At 42.6% G+C, this 19,794-nt stretch overlaps 1 protein-coding gene across 1 annotated transcript in view; it reads left to right on the top strand.

Moving 5' to 3' along the window:
* USP18 (ubiquitin specific peptidase 18) overlaps positions 1-11,038 on the top strand; it is a gene marked incomplete at its 5' end in the record, with an annotated part of 28,437 nt that extends 17,399 nt beyond the window's left edge. The window contains 8 exons of the mRNA XM_081958699.1: positions 101-180; positions 1,845-1,991; positions 3,397-3,492; positions 3,778-3,948; positions 5,384-5,515; positions 5,841-5,890; positions 7,410-7,466; positions 9,377-11,038. Coding sequence (XP_081814825.1) covers positions 101-180; positions 1,845-1,991; positions 3,397-3,492; positions 3,778-3,948; positions 5,384-5,515; positions 5,841-5,890; positions 7,410-7,464 — 731 coding nt within the window. The 3' untranslated portion in view covers positions 7,465-7,466; positions 9,377-11,038. The remainder of the gene's footprint in view (positions 1-100; positions 181-1,844; positions 1,992-3,396; positions 3,493-3,777; positions 3,949-5,383; positions 5,516-5,840; positions 5,891-7,409; positions 7,467-9,376) is intronic.
* Between the last annotated feature and the right edge of the window lie 8,756 nt (positions 11,039-19,794).

Raw genomic sequence — 19,794 nt, 5'->3', positions numbered from 1 at the left:
GAAGAATATAGTCATGGAAGTAGATGAGATTATTAGAATTTGGAAAACTAGCATAGAATCCCCTGTGCTAAATTGTGGTTTGTTATCTCTTTTCTTCTAGTGTTTGTTCTCCACGATGCTTCAGAAGTCTATTACAAAATCTGGAACCTACTTAAAAACCAAATCACAAAAACAGACCTGGTAAAATCCTACTTTTATAAAGCAGAAAAAAAATTTTTTTATCACAGTGTTTTTATATAGAGGCATGATGAATTAATTGATTGTAATCCCCTTTAAGTAAAGCCCATTTGCTAGACTTCATACTTTGGCTTTTGCCATCCTGATGCCAATAAAACTGTAATACCTCTTAAAAGCCTATTGAAATGCACTAAATCCCACCACTGGATCATAGTTGTTTTTTCCCTACTGCTCTCTGTTCAATGTAGTGGTGATCTTTGTTGCATATTACCGTATCTACTTTGGCCAAGTTTTTTTTTTGGTGTGGGAGAGACTTATGGGAACTACAATTCTAACTGTCTGGACACCCGTAAGTTGGACAAGGTAGAGGATTGCACTACATAATGGGTCCCTGACCCCTAGGCTGCAGCCCACTACTTAGCCATGACCCATTTAGAACCAGGTCAGGCGACTGTACGCATGCAGCTCCATTTGTGCAAGTGATGGGTGTTTGTGTCTGCCACTTGTGCAATGGCGCTGCACCTGCTTGTGCATTCACCTGACACTTGCACAGAATCCTCTCCCCACAGGCTGCCAAGCCCAAAAAGGTTAGCAACTGTTGCACTAGATGATCTCCTAGAATGATAGGAACCAGATAGAATCAATCTGTCAAACTGTATAGTACTGGGATTGGCCGATACAGTCCTTGATTTACAACAATCTGTTTAACAACTGTTCAAAGTTACAAAGCCATCTTGCTTAGCCACAGACATTCTGGTCCCAATTGTGAACATAAGGCAAGCACTACCTGTATAGCCTGCTCTAAGCAATTGCCCTGTAGATAGACCTAAACTTTCTCCTGTGCGCTGGTTGGGGAATCCAAGCATGGGTTAACTTTGTCCATTAGCCTAGAGACTGAGTTACGTAATTGTTGACCATGCTTCCTTTGACTGGGGTAATTCAGTTTTTTAACTCAGTCCAGCCTAAAGAGACGTAAAAATTTCTCTTCCAGGACATTAGACCAACTTTCCTTACTTATTTCTTTATTTATTCTTTATTTAACTAGTTGTTCTTTCTGGATTTATTTCTTCTGGATTTATTTCATGCATTTGGACCGATATTGTGGTTCAAGACAGCGTGAGCTGCGTCACACTTCCATTCGTATGGTTTACTTACCTCATTAACTATTGCATTTCGTGACATTTGTTCCATCTCTTGGATCGGCTGAGCCTTGGTACGAAACTGAATTACCCCAGTCAGAGGAGGCGTGGTCAACAATTATGTAACTCAGTCTCTAGGCTAATGGACAAAGTTAACCTATGCATGGATTCCCCTTGCAGCGCACATAGAAGGACCGTTCAGGTAAGTCAACGGTCGTTCTGCACACACTCACAGTGTGTGAGTATCTTAACAGTGTGTTCTGTTAAGATACAGCCTGTTGTGCCTTAAAATGGATTCTACTGTACTGCCATAAAATGGCTTCTATTGTACAGCGCAGTGGAGTTGCCATGGTAATGCTTCACAGTACTCCACAAGTGGGCTCCCTCTGGTAAGGGGTAAAATCTAACATTAGAAATTACGTTTGGTCCGGACATTTTCCCCCTATAAATAAACCTGGGCAATGCTGGGTTATCAGCTAGTAATAATAATAAATTTTGTTTCCTTTTTGGTTCTTTCCATCATTGAAGGTTGAAAGATTGACTGATCTGTATATCATCCGTTTGCAAGAGTTCCTGGTGTGCCAGAAATGTTCCCATGAAATAAAGATAGACAGTAACCAGCTAATGCTTCATCTTCCAATGTTTGATTTTGATTCTCATCTGATTACTAACTTGGTAAGTTCATTTGGGCATTTTTTTTAAAGGACAGGAAAGTGCAACCGTAACACTCTATGATCGGACAGGGCTGCATTCATGTAAATTCTAGAGAATGAGTATCTTGTGATTATTAATTTGCTTGCTTAACCTTACAGGTCACAATTTTAATTACCCAGAGTCACTTTGCAGAGTGAGATAGGTGGCATATACATGTAATAAATAGCAATAGCACTTAGACTTGTATACCGCTTCATAGTGCTTTTGCAGCCCTCTCTAAGCGGTTTACAGAGTCAGGCTATTGCCCCCAGCAATCTTGAGTTCTCATTTTACCCACCTTGGAAGGATGGAAGGCTGAGTCAAACCTTGAGCCTGGTGAGATTTGAACTGCCGAATTGCAGCTAGCAGTCACCTGAAGTAGCCTGCAGTAGTGCACTCTAACCACTGTGCCATCTTGGCTCAGTAAATAAATTAGCTTGAAATGGAGAGTTGATACAGTTGATTTATTTCATAAATTTATATGCCACCCATCTTCACTGTTCAAAGTGACTGGGCACCTTACAATACAATATAAAGCATACAAACCAAAATATTAAAATTAACAGAAATTAGATAAAGCTTAGAACCAGATACATGAGTGTTACGGAGGTAGGGTCTTTTTCCATAATTCCATCCATCACCTCCAATATCAAGCAAGTTTTGAGGCCCTTCCAGCAGACCAAGAGGATGGTGATGGATCTCACCTCTGGCAGCAGGACATTCCAAAGGGCAGGGGCCACAGCAGAAAAGACCCTTCTCTTAGAGCACACCTGCCCAAATTCCTTGACTGATGAGGTTTGCAGCCTGCTCCTTGATTAAGTAGCTGGTAAAAGTGCATTTTTAGAGGTATTACTCTTAACATTGCCACTGGTAGTTGGAATGATGCAACCTAGAGCCCAATACATTTAGAATTGAGAAACAGTAACTTTATGGCCTCAATTTAAGTAGAAATCATAATGGTATTTTTTGGTGTATAAGACGCACTCACTCCTCCAAAAGTGTGTGGAAATGTCTGTGGGTCCTTTAGAGCAAATGTTGCTGAAGCCCTGCCCACCGGTCGGCCCCCACCCTTTGGCTTCTGACTCAGCAATTTGCCTCCTTATGATCCCCGCAATCTGCAACAGCTAATAGGCAGTATTCCGGGAGGCCGATCCAACAGCCAATCAGCTGCTCGTGCTAAATCAGGCTGTGCTGAACCTGACCAGACTGTTTGCTGCTTGCTGCAAGGAGGAAAATAGCTGGGAGTCAGAGGCAGATTTGTTGTTCTTGTTTTCCTCCCCAAAAGCTAGGTGCTTCTTATAGTTCAGAGCGTCTCATAGTCTGAAAAATACGGTAAATATGGAATACATTGAGGGAACTGATCTCTGTATTATTTCTCTTTTCGTAGGAAAATTCACTCCGCTGCTTTTTCAGACCAGAGCAATTAACTAAAGAAAATATGTGCCACTGTGAGAAGTGTAACAAGAAAACATCCTGTACGCGGGTAAGCTGTTTTGGGTGGCGGGGTAGGAGAAATTATTGTTTTGGGAATTTCATGGTCTTTATATTTTGGGATTAAATTATTTGTTTCTTTATGTGGGGTGCAGTTTCTTTATGTTTTTTGCTGGTCCTTGAACCCCAGTTATGATCCTTAAAGCCCTCTTCAGACATAGTTGGGCAAAACTGGTGTGTTTCCAACTAGGAAGAAGAAACAGTCTTTCCCCCATGGATTTCCCAGTGTCTATCAAGACTGTCAATTCAGACAGAATATTTTTTGTTGATTTTGCAGAGGATGAAAATAATGTCTTTGCCACGCATGTTGACGCTTCATCTCGTTCGTTTCCATTCCAAAGGCGGCAACAGAACTAGGAAAGTCACGCATAGCTTGGCTTTCCCACCAGAGCTAGATTTCAGCCAGATTTTGACACCGGAACAGTACCAACCAGATTCTAAAAAGAAGGTAGGGTATTTGCATGCATTCCCTCTGGCATTAAGGCTACCTGCAATTTGGCAGTTGAATCTCACCACGCTCAAGGTTGACTCTGCCTTCCATCCTTACGAAGTTGGTAAAATGAGGACCCAGATTGTTGGGGGCAATATGCCTGTATTATTTCTCGTACTTCAGTCTTGAAGATTCAGCAGCATACAAGTTAGATAGATAGATAGACAGGTTATAGATAAAAACATTACTTCTTTTTTTAAAAAAATTAATAGTTTTGTAGAATATAAAGGGTAAATGAACGTACGTTTTAGGTGAAATGGAGAAGCTGATTGGCTTTACCCAATTATGAGGATGTTCTTGGTTGAGTCTGCATCTAGTCAGCAAATCAGAATTTATTGAGAGACTAAACCGACTTCCTTAAGGCCTTTGTGGAATTATAAATGTAGTTTGATTTTCAGCTTTTGCCTTTGTATAAATAGTTATATGAGTCTGGCTTCTCAGAGACATAAACTGGTTTCCATTTATTCAGGATGCTTAATGTGAGTTTACAAAATGCTCTAGAGGTCCTTATTATGCCAGTTCTTTCCTCTTGGAGAAGGAAGTGGTATCCAGGGAAGCCAGCCCAAGACTGAAGGAGAGGGGCTAAGCCAACCCCATCTTCAAATGGCTAATAGACATCAGAATGGGGATAATCCTGTGTGAATCCTCTTGACTGCAACAATAATAGAAGAGTGGACGAAATGCACTAGATGTTAAGCTTCCTTGAAGCTGCCATGGTTTATTTGAGAAATACTACTTTAAAGCCAGAAAAGATCAGGATGAGGCAAAGGAAACATCACAGGGACAAGATAGGACCTATTTGTAGCATAGTTAGATGCAAGTGGAGGAAGTGCCTTTTTTCCCTCCCAGCTTGCTCTGCCAAGCAGCTACCTGAAAACTCCCAATCATCTGACCTGCTTCCTCCATCAGGATCCTTCCCTTCTCTCCCTTTGCCTTGTTGGTAAAATACCCTAATTGCTGTATGGAAAGCAAGCCTGCAAAAATGGTACTCGTTAGGGGAAAGAGTCGAAACAAAGGAGCTCATGTTGTATGAGCCTTGGTGGTGCAGTGGTTAGAATGCAGTACTGCAGGCTAGTTCTACTGACTGCCGGCTGTCTGCAATTTGGCGGTTCGAATCCCAACCAGGCTCAAGGTTGACTCAGCCTTCCATCCTTCTGAGGGAGGTAAAATGAGGTTCCAAATTGTTGGGAGCAATAGGCTGACTCTGTAAACCACTTAGAGAGGGATGTAAAGCAGTATACAAGTCTAAGTGCTATTGCTATGTTGTGGAACCTTGTCCATTGACAGTAAAGTGGTCCAGGAGTGATGTGACAATAATAGTCATTCCCTGTTATAAGAAGAAAGTGTTGCATCTGCTTTGTTCTTCAAAGTATTGCTGTGTGCTTCTTTCCAGAGTGATGGGTTGTATGAGCTCTTTGCGGTGATTGCCCACTCGGGACCAGCTGACTTTGGTCATTACTGTGCCTATATCTGGAGTCTCACCGAAAGCAAGTGGTATTGCTTCAACGATTCCAGTGTTTGTCAGGTGAGGAAGCCAGACAGTCCTGGAGACAGTCTTACACAATCATGATCTCTTCCAATGTTGCTAGATGTATTTTGACTCGAATCTTGGGTTTTTGCAGGGATGGGGAGAAGAGAAGGAGATTTTAAAAAAAATATTAAACAGGTTAAGACAGTGGTTCTCAACCTTTTCTTCGCCACGGACCCCCTTTAAATATACTATGGACTAATTTACTTCTGTGTTGTTTGATGAGCGATAATTAAAATAAACCATGACTTTGCTTTCAACAGCTGAGGCATGTTTTGAAAAACCTCCTTGAATGTGGACGCTTGTGCTTTCTATTCTGCAGGTATCCTGGGATGATATCAGATGCACTTACGGAAGGCAGTCTCTCTGTTGGTAAGGAGGAATGCCAGGTTTTACCCCGATCCATCTGGATTAGTAGTTCAGAGGGAAGAGAAGGAGGGAACCACAGAATATGGCTGGCTGTGCGGAGAACAAAATTAGATCAGTTCAGTATATGGGGAGTCCTTGACTTATAACCACACTTGAGCCCAAAATTTCCATTGCTAAGGAAGACAGGTGTTAGGTGAGTTTTGCCCCATCTTATGACCTTTTGTTCTGACGGAGGCTTCCCCAGCAGCACGAAGCCTTGTCCTCGTCCCGATAAACCCCTTTTGTTTAATTTACAGTGAATTCCTCTCCAGCAAAGTCTTTCGTCTCCCACAGTCTTTCAAGGTAGTTCACAATTACCGACCTTTATCAGGCTTGGAGAGTGGCCAGGCCGATATCTTTCAGATGCTGCAATACTTGGCAAGAATGCAGGAATGAACTAATTGTCTCCTGCAAACTCCACTCCCCTTTCGCTCCTCTTTTATTCCCTATGGGAAGGGCCATTCACCGTCCACCTGTGGCCTTACTCCCAAGTCGACCCCTGTTTTTTAGCTGTTCCCTTCGTTTGCCAACTCTGCACATGTGCACACTGGGAACAGGCTCCAGCTGTTTGTCTGCCTCACTGATGTCTGCCTCTGAAGGCAGCTGATAACTGGCATATGGCTCTTCCCCCCTCTCTGCCTCCGACACAGAGCCCTCATCAGAGCCTTCCCCAGACTCCAGGACTGGCCCACGTTCCTCCCCAATCTCCTCACTGTCTGAATCTGCTGGCAGCTTTGCTGGCCGTTGGTGGGCCACAACACCTTTCTTGCCACACTGGTTAAATGAATCCCTGCTGTTGTTAAGCTAGTAACACGGTTGTTAAGTGAATCTGGTCCCCCCGTTGACTTCAGAAGATCTAAAAAGGTGACCGCATGACCCCAGAATACTGCAACTATGATTAATATGAGCCAGTTGCCAAGCTCTGAATTTTGAACATGTGATCCTGGGGAGGCTGCAATGGTTTTCAGTGTTGTTTTAACTTCGGCCACTGAATGGTGCAGTGGGCGAGCTTTCCCCTCGCAATCAGGAGGCTGTAAGTTCGATCCTAGGTAGAGGTAGATATCTCTCTCTCTGGGCACACTGTGAATATAACTGCTGAAAAAAAACTCCACATTGGCGACAGGAAGGGCATCCGGCCAGTAAATACTCAGCTCCATTCAGTTGTCCAGGCTGCTCCCCACAAGGGATTATGGAGTCGTTAAAAAAGAAATATTTTTAACTTTGGCCACTAAACGAATGGTTATAAGTTGATGACTTTCTGTATTCTCTTTTCCTACTGATTATGAGACATTTGGAAGGCACCCAAGTTGCTTGTCCCAAAATTTGAAACAATTTAACTTGACTGAATTTTGGGCAAAAGAACTTCATGTGATTCTATGTACTCCCCTGGCAGATGTTTGGGAAAGTAATTGCTACCTGATTCTTGTGTTATCACTTGATTTGCTTTCCATCACTCATTTTGTTTTCTTCCATTATTTTGCAGGGGTGAAACTGCCTACCTTCTGGTTTACATGAGAAAAAATACCACATCACTCTGAAGGTAAATGAAGACTTGCAGTAACTGGGAAAGCTCCCATTCATGCTTCCCAAATAAACAGAACCCCGCAAGTTGAACCCATGTCCATCAGCATCTGTGAATGAGCATGCACAGGAAAAACGTACATTTCAAAGGGAGAATTAGGAATGTACTTAGCACTTTGAGCCCTCCAGAAAATAAATGCATAAGTAAAAGAATGAATTTCCTTCCAAATAGCTCTGGAAAGCTTCCCATATCTCCTTCTAGGGCAGCGATGGCGAACATTTTTTGGCTCACGTGCCATAAGTGGGGGAGCGAAGGGGGTTCGTGTGCGGGCGTACCGCACCCATGATGCAATGCACGACACCCCCACAGTGCGTATGTGCGCACAACAGGCATTCCCCCCCCCCATTTTTTGCATGCTTTTTTTCACCCTCCCCAAGCTCCAGAGGCTTTATAGGAGCCTGGGAAGGGCAAAAACAGCCCCCCCCCCCCGAGGCCCTCCGGTGGCTTCAGGGACCTTCAGGAGGCTTCCCTGAAGCCTTCGGAGCTCTCAAAACGACCCTCCAAGCAGGGAAGCCTCCTGAAGGTCCCTGAAGCCTCCGGAGCGCTCAAAACGACCCTATGAGCAAACCGGAAGTCCGTTCCTGAACTTCTGTTTTGCCCATAAGGCCGTTGTTTTGCGCTCCGGAGGCTTCAGGGAAGCTCATGAAGCCTCCAGGGGGGGGGGGGAGGCTCTTTTCACCCTCCCCAGGCTCCTATAAAGCCTCTGGAGCCTGGGGAGGGCGAAAAATGGCTTTTAAAAAGGGTGAACTCAGCTGGCCAGTGCGTGCATGCAACAGCAGCGCCTCGCATGCCCTGACAAATGGCTCCGCGTGCCACAGGTTCGCCATCCTGGTTCTAGGGGTTCCTCTTTCTAGAGTGATCACAATTTATTAATTGGCATAGGAATAACTCCGTATTTCTGCACAAGAGTAATATGTATTAGTGTACCTGTTGGAAATGAAATTATATACTTGGAATACTTGAGTGACCTGAGTAATTTGCTTTCTCTTTAAGGGGACATAATTCTATGCGATGATTAACTACCAGCATCCCTCTTTCCTACAGACATAGGGAACTGTAAGATGCTGCAATTGAAAAAGAAATTCTTATTATCTGCTTGAATTATGGCACATTGCAAAATAGAAGAACATTTGCAGCTTGTATTTATTAGATTTTGCAATTTGCTATATATTTCAACATCAGTTATAGTATGGGGTCTTCTCTGCTCATATGATTAGTGATTTAATTTGATGTATTTTATGATGATGTGCTTTATTATAGCCACACAATTGCAAGAAAGTCCTTGGAATAGGGAAGTGAATGAAATAACACTTTAAAAAAAAGAATGGTTACTTGATCTACCTCAGGTTTTCTTGGACATATTCACAAGACTGACAAATGAGTAATGTGGCATAAAAGATAACCAACTGGCTAGAAAGCTATGTACTTGGGTGGGTGATTGAATGATAATGAGTTGCTCTGGACAGCAAGCATATAAATTAAATGAATAAAAATAAAATAAGTTATCAAACTCTGATTTAAGATTACAAAGGATTTCTGCCTACAACACATGTATTTTGCTTTATTTCAGTTTGTATGAAAAATCTAGGAATGCTTTATATAAGCCAATTGTTTATAAATAGTACCATCAATTTGTCATTGCTGTATTTATGAATTATATTACATTTTAATTATGTTACCTTGCTTAGAATATAAAGTATTTCGTGTCATGAAGCAGTTAAGTAATTGTTGGATTACTGTTCTCTTCATTGAAAGCTAAAATGTCACCTTAGGAAAATGTGTCAGTTCTTATGCTACAACTGGCAAGACTTTTAAAGGCGTCATTTTGATTGAATGGTGGAAAATGTAAGAATATATATTCCTCGCAGTCATTCTCTACCACTGTATATTCCTCGCAGTCATTCTCTACCACTGTATATTCCTCGCAGTCATTCTCTACCACTCGGTCAGAACTGAAGAAGCTTCTTGGATGAGAAGTGAAATGTCTTCAAGGAAAAACAAAAAAAGGGCAATTGCTTCTTGAAAAAGCATCCTTGGGACAACCATGACCTGGGTGACAGAATCTCCAGTCAGATAGAAATTGTACTCGTGTGTCATCTGTTGGCTATGATCATTACCAGTCTTCAAGAAAAAAAAAAACGCATTGGATCAACAATAGCTTTAAAACAAGATCTTCAGGATAACCTTTCCATTTCATGTAAACTTATGAAACATATCTATATATTTGCAACGGATCAATATATGTGAACAAAGATTCATCTACTTTTAGACATGCAACTGTTAAAAGATCAGGAATTCTGCTACAAAAAAGAAAACCACTCCTGGGGCATGGTTTCTTAGCTGTACTTTATATAGTCGCTACTTTAATAAGTGTTTTCTCCAGATTAGCAGAAAGAGTTAATCATAGCATACTATTACATTGATGAGAAATCACTGAGGGGCAGATCTAATAAAAATGGAATTAGGGATTGTAGCAGATCATCGATTAGTTTCAATTCAGTTATGGAATATTGTGGTACGTTTGGACTTTGGAAAATCCAAAGTGAAGATATACAATTAGTACAACCAATGGTCACATCAATCAATGTTAAGGAATTCTAGAAAGCAATATTAACCAGATCTGGATACAGGTTTCTTCATATTAATGTTCATGTAAATGATCTACTCAGAGATGGTATTCTATTTTCTTTACGACCGGTTCAGTAGCGGGAGCGGGGGCACCTGCATGCTCGCTTTGGTCACACGCGGCACCTCTGGGCGTGCACAGAACCTTCTGGGCATGTGCAGAAGGTCCTTGATGATGTCATGGTGGGTGGGCGGAGCCCGAACCAGTGCGAACCAGCAGCATACCACCTCTGGACCCACTGATAAAAACATGATTGCTATTGTGATATGGGATGGTACATATGATAATGGCACAACAACAACAAGAAGAATGACCCACTGGCAAAATATACAGGCCAAATCTAACCTTACATGTTTTGGGTTCTCCAACTGTACTCGTTTTATTTTAGATGAGAAGGCATTTGGACTGGGACTTATTTCTACCTTTCCCCTTTAAAAGACAATTTGAAACAAAGGTGAAGAAAGCATTCAAGGTTGGGAGAAAAGTTGATATTGAGAGAATATTTTGCTGAAACCAGAAGAGAATATCTACAGATGCTTCATCCTGGTCACAAAATGCCAACAAATGACATTTGACTGAAAGGATGTCCAGGTATACTAGATGTCTTGGCTTTTCTTCCTGCTAATGCAAAGGAGACATCATTCCTTAAGCAAGCTGGGCTAAGAAATCTAGAACCACATTATTTTCAATGGAGTAACAGCAGAGGGCAGCCTAAGAATTAGGCAGAGAAATTACATACACACAGACTCCTATTTAGTGTAAAAGAGCTTTAGAAATGTATTGCATGGGACAATAGAATTTTGGCTAAATTTTCTTGGATAGAATGGGGTGTTCTTGCACGTATATCCAATATCATGATGAGGAGACGAATGTCATTTTTTTTCTATGTATTAAATTTATTTATATCCCACCTTTATTGTTTTTGTTTTTTTATAAACCAACTCAAGGCGTTGAACATGGTTAATACTCCTCCTATTTTCCCCACAACAATTCTGAGATAAATTGGGCTGAGAACTACCAGAGTCGCCCATCTGGCTTTCATGTCCAACTTTTACTTTGATTGTACAACTTTCAGGAACTTCTTATTTTATCTCTACAATAGACTGAGAGGTAGGTTGGGTTGAAAAGAATTGGCTCAAAGTCGCAGGATCAATGTTTACTGCAAAGGAAGGATTTGAATCTGGATTTCTCCATTTCTCATCCTAATCCACATTACACTATACTGGATTTTTGATCTTACTTTATTTCCAGGGATGGACTGCTGTAAATCTCACCCTCCCATCTCTTAATGGTGGAAGAGACATGATAATCCACCTTCCATGGAAGGGTGGGGCAGTTCTGTAGGACAGATAAAACACATTAAACTACACTGCCATTATAGGTTCAATCAGGGCTGAGAAACCTAAGAAAGGCTTAGGTCTTTTGATCTAAGCAGGGCTGCAAAAATGCTGGGCATTGTCATACTGAATAGCTTTTTCCAACCTAGAAGCTTCCTTGTGGGTGGCCTTTAACTCCCAGAATTCTCAGAAATGGCATTGTTGGTGGGGAATTATGGGAGCTGAAGTCCATGTTATCTGGAGGGCTCCAAGTTTCTTGCCTTGCTCCTTGGTTTACATGCAGTTGTCCTAAAGTTCGTAGCTGTCCTTTTAAAGAATTGGTAGAATATTTGTTTAACATAGTCTTTCTCAATTTTGGCAACTGCCTGCAGTTCTCATATTTAGCAATTGTCATTGTGGTTAAACTAGTGTTTTCCAACTTCAGCCACTTAAAGATGGATGTTTTTCAACTCCAGGAATACTGGCTGGGGAATTCTGGGAGTTGAAGTCCAGACATTTTAAACTTGCCAAGTTGAGAAATGCTGGTTTGAACCCCTAGCCCCAATTCAGGTAATCCTCAATTTACAATCATTCATTTAGTGACCTAAGTTACAATGACACTGAGAAAAGTGACTTATAACCGGTTTTCACATGATCGTGGCATGGTCACATCACATGATCAAAATCCAGCCATTTGGCAACCGGCATGTATAACAGCTGCACTCTGCCGAGGTCATGTGATCAACATAACCTTCCCAACTGGCTTTCAACAAGCAAAGTCAATGGGCGGAAGCCAGATTCGCTTAACAACTTCATGATTCACAAGTGTGGCAAAAAGGTGGTAAAATGGGGCAAACTCACTTAACTACATTGCTTACTAATAGCAGTATAGCCTTCATTGTCATTGTACATCATGTATACAACAAAATTGGCTTTAGCCTCACTGGTGCAGTCCATGACAAAAAATACAAACAACATAAATAGTGTAAAGAATAATCCCTATTTGGGAATTTTAGGCTCAATTATAGTCATAAATTGAGGTCTACCTGTATAAGAAGAATAAATCTGGGAATTTGTGTGTTTAATGTGGCCTAAACCAGAATTATCTCCTTTCACGTTACTGCCTGAGTTTCTACCTCTCACCTAACCTATAATTTATTTCTAATGTTTTATTCGATAAACACATTGGCTGAGTTTCACCCATAAATGATAGGTTTGCACAATGTGCTAACACATGATATGGGGCTGTTTGTGATTGGAGCTCACACAGGCCCCTTTCTTAACAATGGCATTTTGCGAGTCACCGTTTAAGTGCGAAGAATCCGTTTCATAAGATCTGGTCTGTTGCTTCCTAGGGAATAAGTTCGTTTTTCATTTTAAATTGCAGGTGGCACTGAAAACGCCAGCCATATACTATAGATCAGGGGTCAGCAAACTGCGGCTCTGGAGCCGCATGTGGCTCTTTCCTCCTGCTGCGGCTCCGTCACCTGTCAGCGTCACAAATTTTGAGAGGAGCTTCAGGGGGGGGAGAGAAGCACAGTGCGCCAGGAGAAGACTCTATGGCAAGGGGAGGGTTTTCCAGTTGTCTCCACAATGGATAGGGCTTTCAGTTACGACAGGTAAAGGAAAAAGTACACCGCGCTAGGAGGAGACTATGGTGGGGGAAACTGAACTTCCGGTCAGCTCCAGAATTGAACGGGGTTTCCGGTTAGGATCTTTGTCGCTCCTGGTGTTTTCTTTTCTGTGGGAAACGGGTCCAAATGGCTTTTTGAGTGTGTAAGTTTGCCGACCCCTGCTATAGACTGTTGAAAAATCTCTTCCATGCTACTGCCAAGCGAACAACATGGGCATGTCCATACAACAACCAGGAACCAACTTTTACCCTAGGGAAATTTTACTTACATTATACAATAGCATCACGAATGAAGACGTCTTTTTCAAAAATTGAATCCTTAAGTAGAAAAGAACAATTGTACCGCATCTCCAAACTAGCTTGTAATTTAGAAATAGCTATTTAATCCTTCATCTACTTTTGATAGAGGTATTCTTTTATCAGATCAGGGGTGTCAAATTCAAGGTCCACAGGCTGGATGTGGCCTGTGGGATGCTTCGATCTCGCCCCACGGGGCCGCCCTGGAACCAGTGAAGGACCAGCCCGCTGTTCCTCTGCCAGTGGAAACAGAGCTCAGGGAGGCTGCGTGGGGCCCACCCGGAATCCAATTTTGGTTATGACAGCCTTCTGCAACCCCTACCAGTGAAAATGGAGCTGGGGGGGGGGGCGTTCGCCGCTCCATTTTTGCTGGCAGAGGGCTGCAAGAGACCATCACAGCCAAAAATGGAGCCTGGGCCAGCTGTATGCCACCTCCTCCCTGGGCTCTGTTTTTGCTGGCAGAGGGCTGTAGGAGGCCATCGCAGCTGAAAAATGACCCTCGAGTGATGGCGAGCTGGCCATGTCCAGCCCGGCCATGCCCCCTCCCACCTCCCCCAGCTCCCTAACCTCAAGCACAGCCCTGATCCAGCCCTTAATGAAATCAAGTTTGACACTCCAGTATCAGTTCTTCAGTTCGATCCAACATTGCTCCAGGACCACTAACAAATACTTGACCTGCTGTGATCAGTCTATGGTTTATAAAAGGCAGGATTATGCTCTGCCCAGTTTATTTGATCATGGCTATAAATTCAGAAAAACTTAGCAAATGGTTTGTCTAGCTCTTCCTATTTTGGATGATATTAGCTCCTTGTGACGGAGACAACCGGTAAGGCAGGAGAAGATCACACTTGGCTTTTATAGAAGTCCAAGTGTGATTGTTCATATATTCAACCATGCGACCACGTTCTTCTTGGCATGGACAGTAGGTCAATCTTAAGGTTAATCCTTGGATCACATGAAGAAGCTTGACTGAAAACAAGATACCCATTCCATTCCTCTGTGAATGCATGGCATCTACGCAACTTCAAGCGAAGGAATTATCTTGCCCAAGAAAAATAACACAAAACTTTTACCTTGTCTGCTGTAAACAGAAACATTGACAACTTCTCTTCCAGGGTATAAAGGTCTTTTGAAATAGATTATCTTGCCATTGCAACTAATGCTCTCAACTCTCTTTAAGTTGTTCCTGAGGGGGGAATTTAGTAGTTATAAGAGACATTCTACAAATATGGGGACCCTAACCCTACCCCTTTATTTCTCAGTGGTCCCCTATGGGATCCAAATACTTTCAATTCAGTGTAACAAAGAAGTCCTGTTTTGAATCTGCTATCCCTCATCACTGTCACTTCTTGTGACATTGGGATAGTAGTCCCACTACACCAGAGGTCTTCAAACTTTGCAACTTTAAGAATAACCTTCACAATTCATTTCAGGCCCCCAAACAATGGTCAAGAATCTCTTTATCCACTGAATAATTCCTCTTTAAAGGTAAAGGTTCCCCTCACACATATGTGCTGGTTGTTCCCGTCTCTAGGGGGCGGTGCTCATCTCCGTTTCAAAGCCAAAGAGCCAGCATCGTCCGAAGACGTCTTCGTGGTCATGTGGCCGGCATGACTAAACGCCGAAGGCGCACGGAACACTGTTACCTTCCTACCAAAGGTGGCTCCTATTTTCTCTACTTGCATTTTTACATGCTTTCGAACTGCTAGGCTGGCAGAAGCTGGGACAAGTAACGGGAGCTCACTCCATCACGCAGCACTAGGAATTCGAACCGCCGAACTGCTGTCCTTTCTGATCAACAAGCTCAGCGTCTTAGCCACTGAGCCACCACGTCTCCTAATTCCTCTTTAGAAATCATCAGTGAATCTCTGCTTAAACATGGAAAATTTCCACCACAGAGGAAAGATTTACAGGAATCCGAGGGCAAAGGAGGACAGCATTGATTATTGAACTCAAGTGGCCTGGGAAAGAAAGGACCTGCTGTCTTGTCCAGTAAGCGGAAGAGGAATTTCTAAAAGGCTTTTCTAGAATGTTTGGGTTCTGTCCTGCAGCTGAAATTGAATCTTTGGGCAGAGGATTTTTGTTTATATACACAAACAACGAGGTATTGATTTGGTCAATCCCTTCCAGCCAAACTTGTTTAAGGACCTTGTTTTCAAGTGAACAAGGAACCAAAAGATGACCTAGCTGCTGTTGGAAGAAATTTCCATCTGGGTTCAGTTCCAAGTGGGGAAAAAGACACTGGAAACATGGAGGTTGCTTGGAAAGATGGTTTAATAGTGGACAGGATCACGTGGTTTGAGGTCCTGGGAAAAGGAGGGATGATATGCCTTGGTAGATCTTGAAGAAAGAAAGAGAAGAGATGCTGATTGTGCCCTGGTTTTATGCCCTCTCTGGCCTCCACCCCAGAGCTTCCCTTCCTGTGCAAGAAATGCACTCTGATTGGTGGTCAGACTTTCAGGGGGCCGGGTCTTAAGCTAACTTTATAGGCTGTCTGTCTTTTGAGTCCCAGACTTGGTTCAGCTGTTGCTGGGTGATTATGTAATGCAATTACTTTGGGATTCCTATTATGGCTCTGCCTGAATGAGGCAGATCTTTGTTATGTAGAATAGACTGGCCCAGGCCTTAATGGCCCATTGAGAAAGGGGGGGCAGGAAGCTGCAGGGAGCTGCTTTGTCTTTAAAACATGTTTCTCTTTTTCTCATCCCGGGAAATATAATATTCTGCCTTTTTAATATTTCCTAAAATATTTCATTTTTCTGGGAGGGTGGGTGGGTGCTAACTTCCTACACTGTCTCCTTCACCTTATTTTGAGGCTTATCAAGGAAAGAATAATCTATGTCCTCTTTCCGTGAATTGATGTGATTGAAATACAAATTATGACAGGTAGCCCTTGACTGTGACCATCACTGAGCCCACAATTTTGGTCATAAGTTGTAATAGTTGTAAAGTGGATCATTGTATGACCATGACCGATTTTGTAACCTTTCTTGTGGTGGTTGTTAAGCAAATAGCATGGTCATTGAATGAATGATGGTCATTGTTTGCTATTGTTTTTTTTTTCTGAAACCAAAAACGTTGGAAATTCCAGTCCCATGACCACGAGATGCTGCAAACGGCCCCAAATGCAAGCCAGTTGTTGAATGTCCAAAATGTGACCATGTGACCAAGGTGTGTGTGTGTGTGTGTGTGCAGCAGAGGCAGATATTGGAACTTTGAATCCATGTCTTAAATCCCTTTTGGGGGGCAGGGGTTTCCATCGTAATGACAGTCACTAACTGACAGTTCATAAGTCAAGGACTAACTGTAATAAATAAATCACACTATCAGGGACTTGTATATGTTTCTATCAGAATGAGGGACACAGTGGCTCAGTAGCTAAGATGCTGAGCTTGTCAATCAGAAAGATCGGCAGTTCGGCGGTTCAAATCCCTAGTGCCACATAACGGAGTGAGCTCCCATTACTTGTCCGAGCTTCTGTTAAACTTAGCAGTCCGAAAGCATGTAAAAATGCAAGTAGAAAAAATAGGAGCCACCTTGGGTAGGAAGGTAACAGTGTTCCGTGCGTCTTCGGTGTTTAGTCATGCCAGCCACAGAGACGTCTTCGGATAGCGCTGGCTCTTTGCCTTTGAAACAGGGATGAGCACCGCCCCCTAGAGTCGGGAACGTCTAGCACATATGTGCAAGGGGAACCTTTATCTTTATCAGAATGAGGCGATATGAAGAAAATCTGGGGTCCCCCAATGTGCTTCCTTTTCAAGAGGAGGTATTTTTCTTTGGATGACTAACTGGCAGGAAGACAACTCAGTTGCAGACCTCCCAGAAAAATGAGCTTTCAACAAAGCAGAGCACCAACTTCAAGTGTTCCTTGTACTTTCAACAGATCCCCTTCACTCAGGCCCCAGTGGCATTCTTACAAAAGAAAATGGTGCGTGATTGAAACGGGGGGATTTTTTGGTTTCTGACATCCGGGCGTTTTAAAATTGGCCACACACCTGTTAATATTCCAGGTGGGGACATTAGTTTGTGAAAATTTGAGGCCTCTGTTTGAGGTCATCATCCCAATTTTGTGCATTATTAACCAGATATCTAGCTGAAGATGTGAGATGGAGCAGAAGATAAATAATTTAGCCTTGCATTCGCCAATCTTAATCATTGTTGGTCTATCTGAGGCAAGGACAATTGTTAAACAAGCGCTTATGGACTGATAGAGGACTTATAAAGGAATCTTTAAACATTGGTATGAGTGATCCTTGACTTACAGGTCTAGTGATTGCGGCAGCAGGCTAGAAAGCGGGAGGCCATGAGTTCAAATCCTGCCTCAGCCATAAAAGTCAGCTGGGTGACTTTGGGCCAGTCACTGTTTCTCAGTCCAACCTGCTTCACAAGGTTATTATAAGGAAACTAAGAGGAGGAAGGTGTGTTGGATATGTTTGCTACCTTGAGTTACCCTGTTTCCCCGAAAATAAGACCTCCCCGGATAATAAGCCCAATCGGGCTTTTGAGCGCATGCACTAAAATAAACCCTCCCCTAAAAATAAGCCCTCCCTGAAAATATGGCAACACAGCAGTAGCCTTGAGGTAACTACGCTTGCTGCCACCTGCACCTCAAAAACAATAGGACCTCCCCAAAAATAAGGCAAAGAGCTTATTTTGGGGGTCAAAAGAAAATAAGACCCTGTCTTATTTTCGGGGAAACACGGTATTTGCAGGGGTGGGATTCAAAAATGTTAGCAACCGATTCTCTGGCCAGTTGCTGGGCGGTGACCATGTTGGCCTTGGCCTACTTGGCCTCCTGCACCATGGCGGAGGAGGGTTTTGCCCTCCCCAGGTCTGAAGGCTTTTTTTGAGCCTCCAGGAGGGTGAAAATGGCCTCCCCTGGGCTTTGGAGGCTGGAAACAGGCTTGTTTTCAAACTTCCGGAACTTCCAGTACTTCCAGGACTGGTAGGCCCATTTTTTGCCCTCCCCAGACTCCAGAGCCTTTTTTCAAACCTCTGGGAGGGCAAAAACGGCCTCCCTTGGGCTCCGGAGGCGCTCTGGAGGCTAGAAACAGGCCGTTTTTTGCCCTCCCGGAGCCTTTGCACTGGCCCTGCACTTATCTCACATCCAAAACGGGCCACGTGGGGACATCTGGGAGGAGAAGGCAGGGGTGGGCAGGGTCAGCCAGTCCTTGCAACTACCGGTTCAGCGAACCAGATTAAAATTAATATCTGGTTCGCCCAAACCAGTCCGAAACAGCTCAATCCCTCCCCTACTTATTTGTAAAAATAATCAGGGTACAAGAAAACAAATAAATAAATAACCACAATTGGGACCAGAATCTCCAATGGATAAATGGGATCCCACGAGAGAGGCTCTTTAGGGGGAAAAACCCAAATATATGGAGTTGATTTATCAGATTCTGAAGAGGGATTGGTGATTCCACACCTAATGAAAGGTTTTTTTGGTTATAGCATGACAACTGGGAATAGGCCCCATCGATTCAGTGGGGTGGCATTTTTGGAAAAGAGGGATAAGAAAACATGGGAAAGTTTAAAAGAAATGCAGAGTAGCCACAATGGCTTCCTCAAATGTCAAATGTGCCCACTGGTGCCAACAGTTGAGGAATTCCACCTTCTACCCATGTTCTGCAACCAGAGGTTAGCTAAGGATAATAAACATGTCTGAAAGAGACTACACTGCCCATATTTGGTACTAGGCTAGGTGAACAGATTAACAGTGATTAATAATCTTGAAGAACACAGCAACACATTAAGAGCCCAGTCATTTTAAAGTGTAACATGTTATCTGAACTCCAAACAAGAATGATGTAATTTATAATCTACAGTGCTAATGTAAATAAGGGGAAATAAAGTTGTCCTATCACAGCAGATTAATCAATGTGTAATAAAGTGTAATAAGGTTACACCTTATTTCAGAATAAGAAAACCAGCTTCTTAATTTGATTAACTATGATTATTTGTGTCTCACAAAATCATCAAGAAATGTTTGACAGACTTGGAAGAAATTAACTTTGTGTGCCTGTTAAAGCAGAATTATGCAGTTGTTTAAAAACAATGAACAAGATAGATATAGATCCCATCTTTTGAGATATTTTAAGAAAGAATTGAGTAAAGCTTATACATTGTGTTCAACTTTGAATGTCAGAAACTACTATAATAAATCTAGGTTATATAAATAACACACTAAATAACAGTTCATGTTTTAAAAGAATCTCCATTAAAACCACAAGGAAAATACACTATATTGCCAAAGGTATTCGCGCACCTGCCTTTACTCGCATATGAATTTACTGTAAGTGACATCCCATTCCTAATCCATAGGGTTCAATATGACATCCGTCCACGCTTTGCAGCTATAACAGCTTCAACTTTTTTGGGAAGGCTTTCCACGAGGTTCAGGAGTGTGTTTAT

Source organism: Natrix helvetica, assembly GCF_964273705.1.
Source record: "Natrix helvetica genome assembly, chromosome: 6".
Classification (NCBI taxonomy): domain Eukaryota; kingdom Metazoa; phylum Chordata; class Lepidosauria; order Squamata; family Natricidae; genus Natrix; species Natrix helvetica.
This window is presented reverse-complemented; position numbering and strand designations above follow the sequence as displayed.